Source organism: Mus caroli, chromosome 2 (genome assembly GCF_900094665.2).
Source record: "Mus caroli chromosome 2, CAROLI_EIJ_v1.1, whole genome shotgun sequence".
NCBI classification, from domain to species: Eukaryota; Metazoa; Chordata; class Mammalia; order Rodentia; family Muridae; genus Mus; species Mus caroli.
This window is the reverse complement of record NC_034571.1, coordinates 63,724,328-63,742,921: the sequence shown is the minus strand read 5'-3', so window position 1 is coordinate 63,742,921 and position 18,594 is coordinate 63,724,328. Positions and strand designations below refer to the sequence as shown.

Below are 18,594 nucleotides of genomic sequence, written 5' to 3'. Positions count from 1 at the left end.
TGGAACATTCTCGGAATCGGTAGGGCTCCGTGTGTCAGTGGCCCGCTTTTGACCCCTTTTTCTTCTTGGGGGGTGAGGCCCAATTCAGAGATCAAGAGTTGTCTTAATAGCTCCCAACATTGATTATCCTCATTTTTGACAGACTTGACTCTTAGAAGTAAAACATGGGGATGCCCCAGTGAAGAGATGAGGCTTTTCTGGTGAACAGTAATCCAGTGGGTTGTTTTTAGCAAGGTTTATTGAAATATATACAGCCATTGCTAGCCTGGACACTGTACTCTGGGCATAAGTCAAGCAGAATGTAGCATCCCAATGCCATTTCTGAAAACATGGGTGTCTTAGATGGCAATCATAGACTTTAAATACATGCATTTGCTCTTTTCTTTTTTTTTTAAACTCCCTAAAAATAAAGAAAGAAAGCATTCTTATAGAGATATGTATTAGAAGCCTTGTGTTCCAACTCTGGTTCCAACCCGGCATTATTGCAGTCAAGTTACTTGATCTGAACAAACCTCTATTTCCTTATCTGATACATGAGAATTTTGAAAGAATTGACTCCTAGAAGTAAAAGTTGACCATGGTCACTTCTAAGAGGTCCACAGGAGCCCGAAGTAGCCAGGCTTTAAGATGATAGAAACATCAGCTCCTGGGGGTTTTGTTGAGTGCTAAATACTATGATTAAAAGGAGTCTTTCTGCTAACTGGAATGTAAGCATCCAGCCCCTGTCAACTGTCTTTACATGGGCTATACCATCTCTCATATGTTACCGTATTGTCAGTTTTGTCAAGAAAATATGGACTTTCTGGTTAAATACTGTTATTTTTAAATGCCACTTGGAAAGCAGACTAAACATGTCTGTGGGTGGAGCAGGACCTTTGGCCATCATGGTGTGACCTCTGTAGAGATGCTCCCAGTCTCTGTGCTGTGGCTCTATTGAGGAAAACAGGAAGTAGGTGATCCTGGGACCAAGGGGCACTGCAGCTCTATTTAATCTTCTTCTCCTCACCGGGTCTCATTAACATATGTATACAGTAGGGAATTAGAGCCACCACCGTCAGGGGGATGGACGCACTTTTACAGAAAGACAACAGGTAAAATAAAGGTTCCGCGTGAGTCGGGATCTTGATGAAGCGATAAAGTTGCATTGTGGTCAATGAGGTCAGAGCACAGAGCAAGCGGAAGCTCGGCTTGGAGCCATTTTCTCCCTGGCAGCTCCGAAGGAACATTTCTGAGTTGATGGCGAAACCCAAGCCAAAGAGGACCCCGAGGTTTCTCACGAGTCCAGCAAAAGGCGTGCTGTCAATGTGAATCCAGTCTGAGTTGGCACACCACTTTTTGGCGATGGGCACAGACCACAGCAGGTCAATGCCGAACAGTCGGAGAAGCAGGTAAAAGCCGAGGGCAAACAGGAAGAGGAAGACGTCGGTCTTCAGGTACACGCTCAAGCTGGCCATGCGGACTCCTGGAGTGTGTTCAAAGGCCTCGGCTACTAGCATCCCTGGGGATTGGAAAGAGATACTGACATGAGCTTGTGACCCTGAGTGCCTTCAGGAATCCCTCCTCTCTGCACCTGGGAGGGTTTTAGACACCCAGGTTCTAACAATTTCCTAAAGTGTTTTAAGACATAAACTGAAAACAGATTAGTCCCATAGTCTTTCAACTACCTACACTGGCCAAGAAGGATAAATCAAAAGTCAGAAGCACTGAGTGACAACCCATTTTGCAGGCAGAACACTAAGCAATACAAAGCTGCCAGCTGGTGAGGTTAAGCCAAGCATGAAATAAGAACTTAGCTCCAACCGAGTGTCTTGGCTGTGGGTTTCAGGGTCCTTATGAGGTCCCCCAAAAGAAGATGGAGGCACATGATGGTTTGGATGACCACTTCAGTTACACCTCAGAAAAGCTCGTCTGTCACACAGTTCTCCATTTGCACCATGGAGACAGACTGTGTCCGCCTGTGCAGAGAGGCTCATGAGACAGGTCTTATTAAATCACCGAAGCCCCCATGGTAGCATTTGTGTTCGTGACTTGATTCAGCTACCTCTGAAACCAAAGCTGATGACCGGGAGAGTCTGACGCTACAAAGCGGCAAACAAAGTGAAGTGAAGTACCACGACTGAATATAAGAGGCTATATTTACCACCAAGTACTCCAAGAATGACCTGATGGGGGAAATGCGTGGCTATGAATACTCTTGAGATGCAGACGCTGATTTGAATCAACCAGAAAACACTCCACAGAAAGGACCAGGTCAGTCTGTGATGGAAGAATGGATACAAGTGTGAGTAGCAAAGACTTTGTAACACCTATAAAGTTAGGTGGGCGAAACCTGCTCTTCTTCCCTACAGGAATCTTCCAGGTGTGATGTAACACAATTCCAGAGTCTTTCTCCTTGAACATGCTTTTATAGGATTCATAGGATTCAATGGGTTGCATGTGGGACTTCACATTCCAAAATCCTAGTTCCTAAGATATTAATGAAGTTTAAAAGAGAGCTATTTAGTCAAAGTCCCAGTATAAGGCAGAGGGACGTAAGCATGAGGTCCTGCTCCAACAGAGGAGCTATTGGCATTTGATAGCCACTGGGAGGGGAGAGTTAGGTTGTTTGTTTGTTTGTTTGTTTGTTTGTTTGTTTAAGAGTGAGACAGACGCCTGGTATGTCGACCATGTCTGCTAGGTCAGGCTCTACATCCAAGAACAGTTGAGTAACACAATTGCCCTTGATGAGTTTAAGACAGACAGACAGACAGAGAGGGAGGGAGGGAGAGAGAGAGAGAGAGACAGTGAGACAGAGACAATGAGAAAGAGAGACAGAGACAGAGGTAAAGAGAGACAGGGGAAACACCCAAAATTGGGTTGGTAAAGCAGCTGTGGTGGATCTGAGAGAAGCTGGGGGAGAGGAGATCAGTATCAAGAAGTTTGCAAAAAATTATTATAAATATTAATTTTAGAGAAGGCATTTTGATAACCTTGAAATAAGGAAAAGGGGACAAGAGAATTTCAAGTGTGGGGGAACTATTAGTATCAGAATAATCAAGAACAAACCATATAGGGTTTTGTGCATTATCATTGGGCTTCCTCTCTGCCCTCCATTCTCAGCTTCTCTTTGTTTGAAGACAACACAGGAGAGGCCAGCCTCCAGGTGAAAAGCTCACGAACGTTCTACAGAGCCCGTGACCTCATGGTCTGTGAACTCACCGGCTCTCAGTGGCTCTAATCATTTTATGAGAAACAGAAAATATGGAACAAGAAAATATACTGTATACATTCAATTAGAAGCAGAAATATACAAAAAACATATGAAATATTAAAATGAAACAGCTTATTAAAAAAAACAGCTGTATTTAGTACCATGAATCTTTAGGTTTTTTATTGTTGACAACCAGACCAAAATTTAGTTCTAGCAAGACCAAAGGTTACACCTAAAAAGAGATGAGTTAGGCCAGGTGTGGTGGCGCATGCCTTTAATCCCAGCACTTGGAAAGCAGAAGCAGGCGAATTTCTGAATTCGAGGCTAGTCTGGTCTACAGAATGAGTTCCAGGACAGCCAGGGCTATACAGAGAAACTCTGTCTCAACAAACAAACAAACAAACAAAAACAAACAAACAAACAAAAAGAGATGAGTCTATCAGACAAGAGGTAGGCAAATGGAAGAAGCATTAATAAGGGCTTGTGAACATCAAGGTAAAGTGTAGGCACCCATTTATTTTTTAATTTATGTGCATGAGTGTTTGCCTGCATGTATGTATAAACACTTTGTGTGTGTGTGTGTGTGTGTGTGTGTTTGTGGCTGGTGCCTTTAATGGCTAGAAGAGGGTGTCAGATCCCCTGGAACTGCTATTATGAATGGTGAGCCATCACGTGGGGTCTGGGACCTTCCCCAGAATCCTTGGTCCATTGAAAGCTTCAGCAAGTGCGTTTAACCATTGAGCCATCTCTTTAGCCCCCACTCTCTAAATTTTTAGAAATGAAGAAAGTATTGCTGTTACAAACATTACAAAGGAATAGGAATATGTTTTAGAATAAAAATGTTTTTTAAGGTTGTTAACTGGAGGGGAGAATGACCCACCCAGACTTATTTCTTACATTATTCAAGACTACTCTTAAGAAGTAGAATGCGTTTTCAACTCTTTATTTTAAAAGAAATGTTATATACTGGCATGGTTGTATGCCATATTTAAGAAAAGTATTGACAAATTTCTTTCTGTAACTGAGTTTTTTGACCAGCTTGTCAACAGCATAACATTTGAGGATTCCTGACACTCAATACAGCTTTATTTTTCTTTTAAAATTGCTCATATTTTAATATTTTCATAATATTTTTGCACATTTCTGCTTCTAATCAAAACTGTATACTTTATGACAAAGTGGTGTTTTGGATTACTGTAATTACAATGAATTTCAAAAAGAGTACAGAAGAAAAATATCACTTTCTACAAATAGTGAGTTGTCTTAAAGTTCTACATGCTTCTACACATTAAGAGATCTGTTAGCAGTAGGTCAAACATTCAAATCTAATTTTGCCTCTAGAATGTTTTAATTAAAAAGACTGCATAGACTTTAACAGCTAGAATATATTTTACTGATCTTAAAAGCATTGGGTATTCAAAGAAGGAAGCATAATTTTACTAAATAAATGGATACATTTGAGAGCTACGATGAGCCTTAAAAATGTAAGTGAATCTTAAGGCAAGAGAATGTGTATGCAAAAATGTTTCCTTATGCAACTCTAGATGACTTGTTTATGAGGTACCAAAAATAATAATTGAATTTTGGAATCCCAAAGGCGTATTTAGCAAATCATTAATCAGATAAACATTTCCAACTCAATTATAAAAGTGGTAATAGCTGTGAGCTAATTAGAACATTATCTTGAAGCAGAATATTCATTTTCCACTCATTCTGCTGCATGGGCTATGAAAGAATCGAATAAGCACATTTTGTTGAAAAACTGTAAATGTATTCAAATGAATGTTTACTAACGACCTCACATGCTCAGCGCTGTCTTGCCAATGCTTCAGAAGCTGGAGCAAGCTGACCTGTGCAGAGTGACAGAGGACTCCTCCATCCGGCTGATGGTGTAGCTTAGGGCAGCTGTTACCATGACATACCAGACGCACGATGAACCCATTGCGTGGCCAGATGGACTTCCTGCAATGAGCATCATTTGTTCAAAAGGTGGTTAATTATCAGGATCACAGATGAGACACTAGGATTGCATATTTGTCATGAAAATTACGAACAAACAAACCCATAGGTTATATGTACTGCATAGAAGTAGATAAAAATAAGACAAACTGAGTCCTTTTGAGACTCAAGTTCACCATTTCAAAAACACTTCAAAAAAATAGAAGGAAGAAACAGAGTGAAAATTGCTAGAAATATCTATCTTTCCTCTTGGTCCCAGAGTGTCCCACTCTTGCTCATTTATAACATGGATAATAATGGTAAGAGTTAAAGTGTGATTTTCTCAGACGATTCCATCGTGATGTAATGGGGCCACGCAAAGGTCTGATTACCATGGACTTACATAATCAGCCGTAACTCTATGTAATGCTACCTAACTTTCTTTAATAAGAATGCTCTCTCTCTCTCTCTCTCTCTCTCTCTCTCTCNCNCNCACACACACACACACACACACACACACACACACACCCTTCTCCAGAGTTTCAAGCTGACTGAATTCTGCATATCAACATACTCAGTACAGTGATTTAAGAATGTGGGTAGTTGTGCCCAAATCTAACACAATTGTATTCTTCTTTATGTTGTTTTCAATTGACAAGAAAATTGAAGTGCTTATCCTGGATCTTGAATCAATGTATTTTTCCTTAAGCTGCCAGGCTGCCAGTGTTCTTCCTGTGGTTTACTAATTGACTTACAAACAACTGCTGTGTGTATTCAGAACCCAGAATGCGCATCTGATGGCCACTGCAGTGAGAAGCTTTGCCAAACAATGGAGAATCCAAATCTACAAAGACACTAAAGGGGGTGCGAATCTTGACAAAACCCACCCACTCTCAGGCCTTTCCTAGTGCCAGCATGGATGCCTTTCCTGTACTGTTAGTTCTATTTTTTTTTAATATTTATTTATTATATGTAAGTACACTGTAGCTGTCTTCAGACACTCCAGAAGAGGGCGCCAGATCTCGTTATGGATGGTTGTGAGCCACCATGTGGTTGCTGGGATTTGAACTCTGGACCTCTGGAAGATTAGTCGGGTGCTCTTACCCACTGAGCCATCTCACCAGCCCGTTAGTTCTATTTTTAACCACTTAGACATGGCACATAACTTTTCACCTAGTAGAAAGTCACCCAGGTTAAATACCAGATTATCTTGGAAAACAAAGGGCCAGCCCCCCTCCCTTTTTGTTAAACATAAAATTTACTGTAGGAATTCTTTCTCTCTCATTCCAGACCCTGTGAAAAACATTTCACAAAGTTTTAGGATAAAGCAAATGAGCATTTCAGCCACTTCCCCGGTTTTCCATTGATCCACCCACCTATTTATCTCATATAAATCTGAAACACATTTAATCCTTGGCTAATAGAACATACAGTCTGAGCAGCCAGATATTTAAAGAATTAACTGTGATAGTATAACTGCTGTGAAAGATGTATGTATACTTTTATGGAAGCAAAGGAAGATATTCAGAAAATTCATTAGGAGCTCATACATTTAAGGTTTGTTTCAAAGGACTGTCTAATGGCACCAATTCTACAACTATGACATAGCATAAGACAACCCTTTCACACAGGCTAAAGCAATAGCATTGTCCCGTATATATGAATATACATGAACTTTTTACTCTCTTAAAGTTGACTTCTACACTATAGATGTTATACTTAATACACAGGGTCTTCTAAGTTAAAAAGTTAGTAGGACTAGGAAGCTCTACTAACATGGTACACAATAAAGAACAATAAAGAGTGAAAAAGAATGTTAGAGGCCATGTGTTCTGGCAGCAGGAGTACAAGGAAGTCTTCGCCTCTCTTATGAGACATCTGTCTCTTCCTTATTTGTGAGATTCTCAGAAGAGCCAGGGCCACGAAGCTGCTGAGCAGCAGACGAATCAATGTTTCTAGAACCCTAATGTAGTTCTTGGGGAATTTGTTCTAGCTTCTTGGTTTTTATTTTTTTGTTTGTTTGTTTTCATACCCAACCATTATATCTCTCCAAAACAATAAATACCCAAGTATAAAATGATTTGGGAAGTGTTCTTCCCACCTAATCTTTCACAAGTAACAATATAGAATTTGGTAATTCATAAAATTTCTTTCCTTCCTCAGTAGCAATTTTTACAATACATCTTAAGCATCCTTACCCATGACATTTTCCTTGAGGTCCTAGATATCATATGATTATAGGATGCTAATCGTGACTCCCTTCAGTAACGTGAGGCTTCTTTAACTGCTTACCTGGGCCTGTTTCGCACGTAGTAGGAAACTGCTCAAGACATGGGCTTGAGTGATTTGGATAAATCTCAGTTTCTTGTATCCACCAGTAAGGACGATGGCCAAACAATATCCTGTGAGTAAACAAATATGAATTTCATATGTACTTAAATACAACAGCTGGCTAAGTGGAGACTCACAATTCTTGTTTTTTTTTTTTTTTTTTTTTTTTAAAAACACCTCAAGTAAAGAGTCAAGGGGAAAAGCTCATAATTAAAACACCCTTAAATAACTTGAGTCCTGGTCTCTCATCATGAAAGAGCATGGTAGTATCTGGAGTTTGGGAACACTTGTCTCCCATAATCAGGGAAGTCCTGTGGATGCTTTGGGTACTTCGACTGGAACTATCAAAATGGAACTTAGAAACTAACTAAGTTGTACTGCTATCTTCTTGGTTAATCATAGCATATGTGTTAAGTGTGAAATTCAAAGTATGTATTTCTATGCTTTCTGTAAGTTCTACTTATGAATCTGGTGTTTCAAGGTAACCAGTTTGTTTGGAAGATTTCTGTGTCAAGGTACATGCACCTGAAATGTGATCATTAAGCTAAGACTACAAATTTAAGGATAAGTTTTAGGAAAGATAAAACAAAACAGAAGTCTTACCATTTAAATATGAGATTGAACCAGTCCCCTATGACCGCTACCCATATCATCTTCGTTCCAACAGTCTGATTCAACTGAAACCAAAGTGGGAAGTAAATAGAAAAGATATTTCGGGGGTCTCCAACATTGGACATAAAATTTAGAAAATCATAGTAAGTCCGGTAGTCCTCCTGCAGATGACGAATAAAAAGCACTCCGCTCCTATGAAGGAAATCCATCTTGATGCAGGTCTAAGCATGAAGCAGGTGGAGCTGCAGGGTCCTGTGTCCCACTGTCTCTATATGGTACCCTTGTGATGCGCTGAGCCATTACGTGACATGTGATGCTGACCATCTGTGGAGCAAGCATGATGGTTCTCCACCCCCCGAAAAGCTCATATGCTTATGACTTTAATGGGTGGAAAAGAGATGCAGTACATGCTGACCTGGGGCAATTTAGGGGAACTTGGATTTCTTCGGCACCCTCTCTGTGTATGAACAGTTGGATCGTGTTTGCTTGCAATTTTTCATACAGTTCATTTCCCTCAAGGGCAGACATTAGCAATCTCTACGCTTGGCTAGCAGACTACACGAATAATTATTCTGTGTCAAATAAGCCTCAAAGCCCTGCATTTTAATTTCAGCGAGACTATGGCTTTCTGACTGTTCTACTGGGCCGTTCAGGGAAACAATAAGAATGAATGTTTTTTATTTGAAAATTTTATATCATTTGACAGATTAATTTTTGATCATAGGTTTTAAAAAACAAATGGTCAGATAGATCTTTACTATCAAAGAATAACAGGATATATATGGAACAAAAAAGAGGATACAGGGAGTGCATGAACTCAGGGTTCAAATGTGTTGTTTACATTTTTGACTGTGAGGGGGAAAAAAAGTAGATTTCCTTAATTTACTTGGATAATAGAAGTATGTTTGACCGCTTCTCTGCCTTTTGGCTAAGATTAAGTGTAGAAGTATGTTTGAACTGAACTATTATTATTATTGTTGTTGTTGTTGCTGTTGTTGTCATTATGATGATGATGTATGTATGTAGTATGTATGTATGTATGTATGTATGTATTATGTGTGTCTATGGGTGCCCAGATAATACAGCGTATTTGTAGAGGTCAGAGGACAACTTTCAGGAGTCAGTCCTCACTCCAGGGAGTGAACCCAGGTTATCAAGCTTGGGGAGCAAGCACTTTTACCACAGAGTGAGCCATCTCTCTGGCTCTATATTGTTTTTAACTGACAAGAGAATACAGTTGAGAGGTTTGGAAAACTGCACTTGTAGAAATCAACTACAAAGGGCTTCCCGCCAGTCGGGAATTTCCAACCATTTGATTTGTTGATAAGTGTTCATAAGAAGCACCCAAATGAGCACGTAGATTGAGGTGATGAGGGTGCAGCTCGGAGACCTAGGTGCCACAGTGTGAGAAGCTGCTTGGTTGCAGGGTTGGTGAGGAGTTGACTAAAACCCTCCACAAACTGAAGGTACAGCTAGGATGTGCTTCCCATCCCTCCATTCTGACACTTGTCTCTACTCATCACAGCCTCCTTTACTAGAAATTGTCTTCATCGGGTACAGCTGTCACTATAAAGCTCCTCTAGAGTTGTCCCATGATTCTACAGCAATGGTTCTCAACATTCCTAAATGCTGTGACCACCTTAATACAGTTCCTCACGTTTCGAGGATGCCCAGCCATAAAATCATTTAGTTGCTACTTCAAAGCTGTAATTTTGCTACTGTTATGAATCAGCATGTAAATATCTGATCTATGACTCCCCTCCCAAAGGGGCTGCGACCCACAGGTTGTGAACCACTGCTTCTGCAGCATCAGTGTTACAGACATGCAGTTCCTAATGGTGACTTGCTGACTTCTGTTGCTTCCCCTGGAACAAATGGATTGACTGGCCATTAAAAGGCCAGTTTCAAGGCACTTGACAGTGAGCATAGTTCTTTTGATAAAGAGAAAATGGGGGGGAAATTGCCTTGTTTCTAAGCTACATGGATTTAATAGAATCATTCTTAACTGGCAATTAGACACTTAAGGCTACCATGGGCAATGACCTTGTCTCCTTGTCCCAGACCTACTGAATTTTTGGTGGTGGGAATCTGGGCATTGGTTATATAGAAATATTCCAAGTGATTCCAATGTACAATCCAGGCTTAGAACAACTGAGCTCAAACAAGGCACATTTGCCATCTGCCTTGACCAACTGAAGTCTACGCCTCGGGCTTCTTGCTTTGCATAGTCAGGTTCTCTAATTTCCATAATTTCTTTAATGAGCCATGAGGAAGGACATAACTTCCTTTTATTCTTTTTCTAAGAAGTGTTTGAGCTACATAATTCATGATATTCATTTTCTTCAGAAGTGTCTTGTCCTTAAATCAGGGTGTAAATGCTATCAAATACATTTTGTCTTACAATTAAAAATTAAAGTTCGTGCTCACTCAACATTTTGGAGTCTATGGACTGCGATGACATCGACTGCACAGGGGCTCTTTATCTTAGGTAGTTAATTTAGACAGACTCTGTGTCTCAGAAGGCTCCAGTTCTGTAGCTTATAGGATAATTAACTGAAGCAAAAAAGGATCACAATGTCCTTTTCCCTTTAATACAGTCTGCTAAATCTGCTAAACGATATTCCATATCGTTTGCTAAATCTTCTTATTCCATATCGTTTGCTAAGTCTTTCCATGTCTTGGCTCAGTGCACTATTGCATCACTCTGGGACACTCTTTCTAGGGAATCTAGGGAATGATATTCCTTTGCTAAGGCTACCGCGAAACTATCAGGCTGGGTGGCTAAAATGGCATACCTTGATTTTCTCTTAATCACAGGAAGTAGAAATCTATGATGAGGGTGTCAGCATGGTTCTAGTTTCCTCTGTGGCCCCTCCTTGGCCTGTGGATATCATCTTCTCTGTGTGTCTTTACCTTGTGTCCGCTCTGAACCTGTCCCCATCCCAGTCTTGATCCTCCTTTCCTTTCCTGTCTGTGTGTTTCTCTTATTTTCTTCCCACCTTTCTTCTGCCTTCTGTCTTAACTTCTTTTTCACACTAATTGTGGTTTAATTATCTGTGTCGCTGCTATTGTTATTTGAGACAGAGTCTCACGAGATCTGGACAGAGTCTCACGAGATCTGGACAGAGTCTCACGAGATGTAGGTTGACCTTCAATCTCCAGTTCTGGGATTACAGGTATCTCCACCACATCTGGCATTTTCTGGGTCTTCAAATCAGTCATGATCTTTACACTTTCTAGCCAAGGAGCAAAGGCATCTCTAAGACAGCCATGACTAGCATGGTATTTAGAAATCAAGCTAAGGCCTATGAGATAGTTCAACAGCTATGAACACTAGCTGCCAGGCCTGACAACCTGAATTCAAGCTCAGGAAACCACGTGGCAGAAGGGGAGGTGGGACTGCTCTCACTGTGACAATATGCATACCATCTATGTACATACAAACGCAAAACTCTCTTACTTAAAGCAAAGAGTATGCAAAAGTCCAGAGCCACAGACCCATTCCCTTGCGCATCAGTCCATTCTCTTCTTGCTGTAGGATGCGTCTCTGTTTGACTTCTCTAAACTTCCAACCACCAGAGTTCAGCGATGCCAGAAAAGCATTTGTGTGTGTGTGTGTAAAAATTTTTCTTAGTATGTGGTTTGGGTCCAATCTTGACCAAATCTTTTCAGTCACTAGGCAACCCTTCATCTGCAATTTATTTAGAGGTCACCAAACTTCCCAAAATCACATGCCAAATGTTTGTCCCTATGCACATTTATTTGAAGGTCACAGCTTTCGAAGATTATCAATGGGACCTCTGATCCAAGCAAATTAAGTACAACATGAAGTTCATGGGCATCCCCTGGACTGCTATCCCCAGGATCCCTACTTTCCCTGTTTCCTTGGAGACGGCTTCAGTACTCTGTTCTCCCAGTATGACTGGCCGGTGGCAATGATCTCCTTACTGTTAATGACTGTGTGGGTGTGTTTTCTTCACTAATGTAGCCAGTCTCAAAACCCTGTATTGTTGTCCTGTTCAGATGTTAGTTCCAGTAATTGATTACTTTCCGTTCTCTCCAGAATGTTCTCATTCTGGTTTATTTAAACTTTCCCTGGGTTTTAAGTAAACTCTGCTTGTTTTAGAATGCAACATAGAAGCCATTGGGCAGAATTCTTCAGGATGTTTTCCCACAGCTAATATTTAAAAACCACAAGGTATAGTCTTATTTTAAAATGAACTATTTGTTTCTGAATTATAGTGCCTGCTACAGTTCAAGACCATTTAGACATGTTTAGCTTTGGCTAGCACTGCTCATACCTTGGCAGGAAACAAAAATAGGCCTTTAATGTCTTCATGGCCGTTACCCTTCTAACAAACTTATCTGCCTTTTCTAAAATAAATCACATTTGAGAACTCTCCGGTGTCACCTTGCAGTATAAGTGGATTTATTTCAGACTCTAGGGTTTAAGCTCTAGTGAGTTTTAGAAAATAATTACTTTACCGCCATTCTGGCTCATATCCCAGGAATACTGGCATTCTGTAATGACACTATTATAAATTATCTTGCTACAGCTTTCAGGGACCCCTTCCATTAGTCTCATTATGAACTCGTCCCTAGCAATGATCATGACCTACAAATCCATAAGCCGGTGCTTGGATCACAGGTTTCTTACTAGGAGAGTTGCCCATGGACTTGTGCTAATCATTTTTTTTCTTGGTGGCGCTAAGGTGTTAGGTCACTGAATTTATGTTATAGATGGCCGAGGGAGCACTTGCTTCGTGTAACACAGTAGTCTCCGAGTTTAGTTTGCATCCTGCTCACCTGGAGGCCATGCTGAAATGAAGATCTCAGGAACTTATTTCCAGAGTCTTAGATTTCGTTGGAATCTAACAGGGACTTCAAGTTTACAGGTCTACTGAACTCCAAGACTGTAGGGCCGTGAAAGGCAGCCTGGTTCCTGGTTGAGCTAAGGCTAGAAACCCCGGTGACCCTAAAGGGACAGAAGGCGTTTCGCCACTCTCCTGGATGAGACCTCAGCCCTCCATAAATCTGTGGCCATCATTCACGTAAGGGCAATGCCCCAAGTCCCTCCACAGGTAGAGGATATGACCTGTGGTCATGTAGCCTCAAGACAGATCTCCATTTTAATGAGGTACCTAAAGGGCTGGAGGACTTAGCCAATAAACTCTCCTTCCCAGGCACTCCTCCCTGCAAAAGGTATTTAACCTCAGGCCCGCCCTGAGAAGTGGGGTACGGCTTTACTCATCCACTTTCCGCCATGACAATAAATGTCTTAAAACCATGGACTGTCTCTTTTTATTTGGATCCACCGTGGGGAGCAATGGAGAAGGCTTTTGCCCTTTAGGGCGCTGCCTTCTAATCACCTGGCTTTCTGCTCTCCCAGTCACTGAGAAGCCAAGGACTCATCCCCGCAGGAACAGTCCAAGCCCCCATTTTTCCTCTCGGCCCCAGGTTATATCCAGCCCAAGGGCCCCTACTTCGTTCTCAGCTCTTCCATGACATTCAGTGGCTCCTGGGTGTCCGAGAACCTGAGAACCAGACGGCCGCTCCCCCACCCCTGGAACGGTGTTCTGCGGCTTCCCCAAAGCCTGACACCCGTCCAGCGATATGTAAGCAAGGGTAAGCGCAAACTCCCATGTCCTGCCTCCCTGAGCCCTGTGGCAGAACAACAGACTTGAAACCATTAACCCCACACAAGACAATAATGGTTTTATTGGGTGATAAGCCTTAGTCTTGGGAAGCACTGATAGACGGTTTTGATTTTTACTTGTCCTGGGTAGGACAGAAGTAGATCATACAATAAGAGTCTCGGTCTCTAGTGGTACACGCCTTTAATCCCAGCACTCGGGAGGCAGAGGCAGGCGGATTTCTGAGTTCGAGGCCAGACTGGTCTACAAAGTGAGATCCAGGACAGACAGAGCTATACAGAGAAACCCTGACTCAAAAAACAACGAAACAAAACAAAATAAAACAAAACAAAAAGAGTCTCAGTCTCATAGAGGATGTGAGGTTATTTGCATAAATAACAGTGCTGTGCCCTTAGGCTTGAACAGAAGAAAGGAGATGGAACAGAACACGGGCAGGTAATAACTTTCAGTCTGTGACATGTTGCTTAGGAAGTTTTGTGGAAGAGACAGAGCTGTGACTGGGCTTCCATATGTAAATAATAATAAATGCAAAGGCAGCGTGGACAGGGCAAAGATATTTCAAAATATGGTGGTGTACTGGCTGGTTTTGTGTCAACTTGACACAGCTGGACTTATCACAGAAAAAGGAGCTTCAGTTGAGGAAATGCCTCCATGAGAGCCAACTGTAAGGCATTTTCTTAATTAGTGATCAAGGGGGAAAGGCTCCTTGTGGGTGGGACCATCTCTGGGCTTGTAATCTTGGTTCTATAAGAGAGCAGGCTGAGCAAGCCAGGAGAAGCAAGCCAAATAATGAACACCCCCTCCCATCCCCCATGGCCTCTGCATCAGCTCCTGCTTCCTGACCTGCTTGAGTTCCAGTCCTAACTTCCTTGGTGATGAACAGCAGTATGGAAGTATAAGCTGAATAAACCCTTTCCTCCCCAACTTGCTTCTTGGTCATGGTGTTTGTGCAGGAATAGAAACCCTGACGAAGACAGGGGGAGATAATGGTATTGTACTAACATATTTGCATTAAGGAATTAGTGCACTGTATTTAAAAGCTATAAAAATAAACAGCCTGGTTTGTTCTTTTCCCCTCCCTCCTTCAAATGGCCACATTTTACATTGATGAGACAATGAAACACTTTTCACTCAGTTTCGTGGCAGTAGTACTGGCGAGCTCACACACTCTACCTCTGAATTCCACTCTGAGTTAAAGCAATTCCTCTCTTCCCCCTCTTCCAGGATACATGCATTGTAGCATCAAACTCACAGCCATCCTGCCTCGGGCTTCCTCCTCCTGGTCCTTAGGAACAGGTGCAACCCACCATGCCTGACTACCAATCAACTTCTCAGAGGGAAAGCAGAAAAGTGGCTGCCAGCACCCAGGGAGAATGGGATTTAGTGTGCAGTGACTGGGAGTTTGAGTTTTGCAGGTGAAAACAGTCGTAAGGTATAAATAACGGTAGTGGTGGCACAATAGTTAACATGGTATCAATGCTACTCTGCTTAAAAGAAATTAAGGTCATAAATAGTACATTATACATGGTTTACGACAATTTCCAAAAACTGAGTGCTTTTCTTTTGGTACTGAACATTTTTTTCTGAGTATTAAGAAAGGTTCTGTCTTCCCTCCCTTTGCTGCTCTGATAACATTCATCTTTTTTTTTTTAATTTCTTTTTTATGTTTTACAACTTTATTGAGTAATTCACGAGTGTAATTGTTTTTAATACACAATTCAATGGATTTTAGTAAATTTATAGAGTTGTAACCAGTCACATAACCTAGCTTTACAGCATATCTGTCACCTAGCAGGCTCCTATGTGTCCTTTGACAGTCAGGGGGTGCTGTTCCTGGTCCCCCGCAACTACCCAACTGTCTTCTGTGTAGATCTTCATTTTCTGATAATGCCCTATAAGTACAACTGAGAGGTCAAATCGTTCAAGTTCAGGCTCCATTCTAGAGAACCTGACCTATGTTTGAACTCAGGTAAACTAACAGGCTGGTACGATGGTACCTCGCATTAGTTTCCAAGTTACCCCAACCCCCAACAAAACCCAAGTCTAGCTCCAGTCTCTAGGCTAATCCCCAACAAGACCAGCATCTCTAGGTTACACCCCCAGTGTCTCCAGGTTATTCCCCCAACAAACCTGCACCCCCAGATTACAAACCCATCCCTGCCTAATGCACCCCCACCACCAATGCAAAGGGGAGCAGAAATTAAGCTTGTGATATGACTCCAATCACCAGCCAATTATGTTAAAGGCCATGGAAGCCAAGTCCACAGTACCTTTGCAATTAGATGCTTGCACACTTAACACCAACTTGCTGCTTACTATAAAGTCTTGTCCTGAAAGACATTCGGGGCTCCCCCACTACCAAAACGTGATGACAGTGCATTGTGGGGGGCATAAGCTAGCTTGAATAGAATAGAGACCCTGCTGTGAGTTACATCAGATCAGCTCCTGTCTGCTTTGGAGGGGAATCACTAACATTTCCCTGACACTACACAATCACATAATATATGTTCCTTTGCATCTAACTTACTTCATGCAGTGTATTGTTTTTTAGGAAATCTCCCTACCCCCACGAGAATAAACTTGGCTGTGAGCTCTTCATTCGATTTCCAGTGCCCCGGAGTAACTATTATTTTTTATAACTTTCAATGTTTCTTTTGTACGGGAGAATTTTTAATGATTTCATCAAATTATCATGCTGCAGGGCTCAGAAAATTCTTCCTTTTATTTACTTTTTAACACAGAAGATGAATCTAGTGAAATTATGTGTGTGTGTGTGTGTTGAGACAGGGTCTCACTAGGTAACACTGGCTAACCTGGAACTCATTATGAAGACCAGGCTGGACTTGAACTCACAAAGAGCCCCTGCCTCCTAAGTACTAGATTACAGGCATGTGATGTGACGCCCTGCAGCAATAAGTTCATTCACCTTCATGATTTGTATTCTGTTGGTTCTATTCCTCTGGACAACCTTGACGAATCCACTGAGCAAGCCTCCTTCAAACTGCTCCGCAGAAACTCCTCCAGACTGGAAAATGTAGTATGTTTTTCCTCATCGCCTGCAGAAACCCAGCCTGGGTCACAGAGCATATATATTCTAGAGAAGGCAGTGTTCAGTCAACACATAACTTAATAGTCACAATAAATCTTGTTGGGAACAAAATAAAGGGGGAGGCCGGGGGTGGGTGGGAGGGGGGAGTGGGGGAAGGGAAAAGAGGCCCACCCCCCTCCAGAGTTTCCCTATTCTCTGATCAATCAGGCGTGGGAGGGCTGCTACCTACCCTATCCATTCATCCCTGGGTGGGCATTCCTCTATCCTACTCTTCAGGGGATGGCCAAGGGGCAGCCCTGCCTGGGGACCTCCCCCTACCCGGAGCTACCTTGCTAGCACCCCAGGGTTGTGGGAGAGAGGGAATAAGGGAAGAAGTTCCCAACACTGACCAGAGTGCGCAGCGGGCTTTGAAGGAGCAGAGGCTGTCTATGGTTTAAGAGCTTTATTATAGAAATGCAGGGGAAAGAGAGAAGAGGGGGGGGGGAAGCTAGAGAGAAAGAGAGAGAAAGAAGGAGAGAGGAGGAAAGAAGAAGACAAAGAGAAAGGGAAGAGGAGAGAGAAGTGAGAGGTAAAGGAACAAAGGAGTAAGAGAGGGAGGTGGGGGCTGAGCACCCCTTTTTATAGTCTTCATTGTGCTAGGTAACTGGGGAGGAGTTTAGCCTGAAGGTCAGAATCTTGGGCCATGACTACTGACCATGCTTCTCTTGTGGGGGCTGTGGGAGGTGGTACATTAGGCAGGGGCCGGAGTTCCAGGAGCATGAGGGAATGCCTACCGTGTCATGTAGGTGAATTATGATCATCAGGGTTCAGACCTCAGCTCGACTGGACACCAGCCTGCAATTCCCCACAAAATCCTGCTTGGGTTGAAATGAATGGCATATAAACATAGTTATAAAGATGTTGATAGTATTTGTAGGTGGTGACAGAAGAGACTCAGAAAGCTATTCTCTGTGATGAGAGGCAAGGTGGGGACAGGGTAGCATATTTTCTCTACCCAGTGTTTCAGATATTAAAAAAAAAATTGACAAACAATAGCAATTTTTTTCTTATACCTTAGTTGAAGAGGAGTCATGACAAAAAGCCAGTGGTCATGGCTAGGTGTAGTAGACTACACACACAATGCTGAGTCATGGGGCTTACAAGTTCAAGGTCAGCTTGAGCAATGTGGTACAGGCAGGAAGGGGTTGAGGATATGGTGCCGAGAGCTTGCTCGGAATGTGCCAGGTTAGAGGTCCAAAACTGAGTGAAACCGTAAAGAGAGCGAATGAGAAGGTTGTAGGGAGGAAGGGAGGGAGAGAGAGATATCAAAGCTAGCCTGGGGTACACAGTAAGATCAAATAAGGAAACGACTCACCCTCCCAAACTCCCACCCCTTCAAAGAAAGCAACAGTCATCCTAAGGGTCAGATGCTCTGAAACTTTATCATGCTAAAGGCAATCTCTTTCTTAGTCCAAAGTCCAAAGATGTCTAGAATCATCGCTTGGTGGCCACATTAGGACCAGGGAAAAGGTGAATAGAACAGGGCTTCAGCTAGCACCCTGCCTTGAATCTTAACTCAGTGGGCAACCCAGGGTGTCATTACTCACTCAGATGAGGAGTTAAGATGCCCAAAATATAAAATGGAAGGTAAAATGCTACCAAATATCTAACACTAGAAGTTATTGTATAAGTATTCAAAATTAAAGACTTTTCACAGCAAACTATAAGTCTGATTTTCTGATTTTTAAAATCTTTAAAATTAATTTTTATACACACAGGCCATGGACCACCCCAGTCGGGTATGGGGGTCCCTGGAATGAGGGTCTTTGAAGCTAGGTGGG

General features: G+C 42.2%; 1 protein-coding gene across 2 annotated transcripts; it reads right to left on the bottom strand.

Moving 5' to 3' along the window:
• Nucleotides 1-213: 213 nt before the first annotated feature.
• G6pc2 (glucose-6-phosphatase catalytic subunit 2) lies at nt 214-8,364 on the bottom strand. Of its 2 annotated transcripts, XM_021156890.1 has the most exons (5): nt 8,063-8,342; nt 7,421-7,530; nt 5,041-5,152; nt 2,141-2,256; nt 214-1,498 (listed from the first exon to the last, which is right to left on the bottom strand). In XM_021156890.1, the coding sequence occupies exons 1-5, from the start codon at nt 8,278-8,280 to the stop codon at nt 984-986; spliced, it is 1,071 nt and encodes a 356-aa protein (XP_021012549.1). In that variant the 5' UTR covers nt 8,281-8,342; the 3' UTR covers nt 214-983. The 2 variants fall into 2 exon arrangements, with proteins under 2 accessions (XP_021012549.1, XP_021012550.1); XM_021156891.1 differs by lacking the exon at nt 2,141-2,256 and having other exon boundaries at nt 229-1,498; nt 8,063-8,364.
• Between the last annotated feature and the right edge of the window lie 10,230 nt (nt 8,365-18,594).

What these genes read in the sequence shown, in the direction of transcription:
- G6pc2 (XM_021156890.1), bottom strand. Translation starts at nt 8,280, where the DNA reads ATGGATTTCCTTCATAGGAGCGGAGTGCTTTTTATTCGTCATCTGCAG. An exon ending in TTCAATCTCATATTTAAATG is followed by an intron (nt 7,531 to 8,062) that starts GTAAGACTTCTG and finishes GTTTACTCACAG; the next exon opens with GATATTGTTTGGCCATCGTC. An exon ending in TACGTGCGAAACAGGCCCAG is followed by an intron (nt 5,153 to 7,420) that starts GTAAGCAGTTAA and finishes TGCTCATTGCAG; the next exon opens with GAAGTCCATCTGGCCACGCA.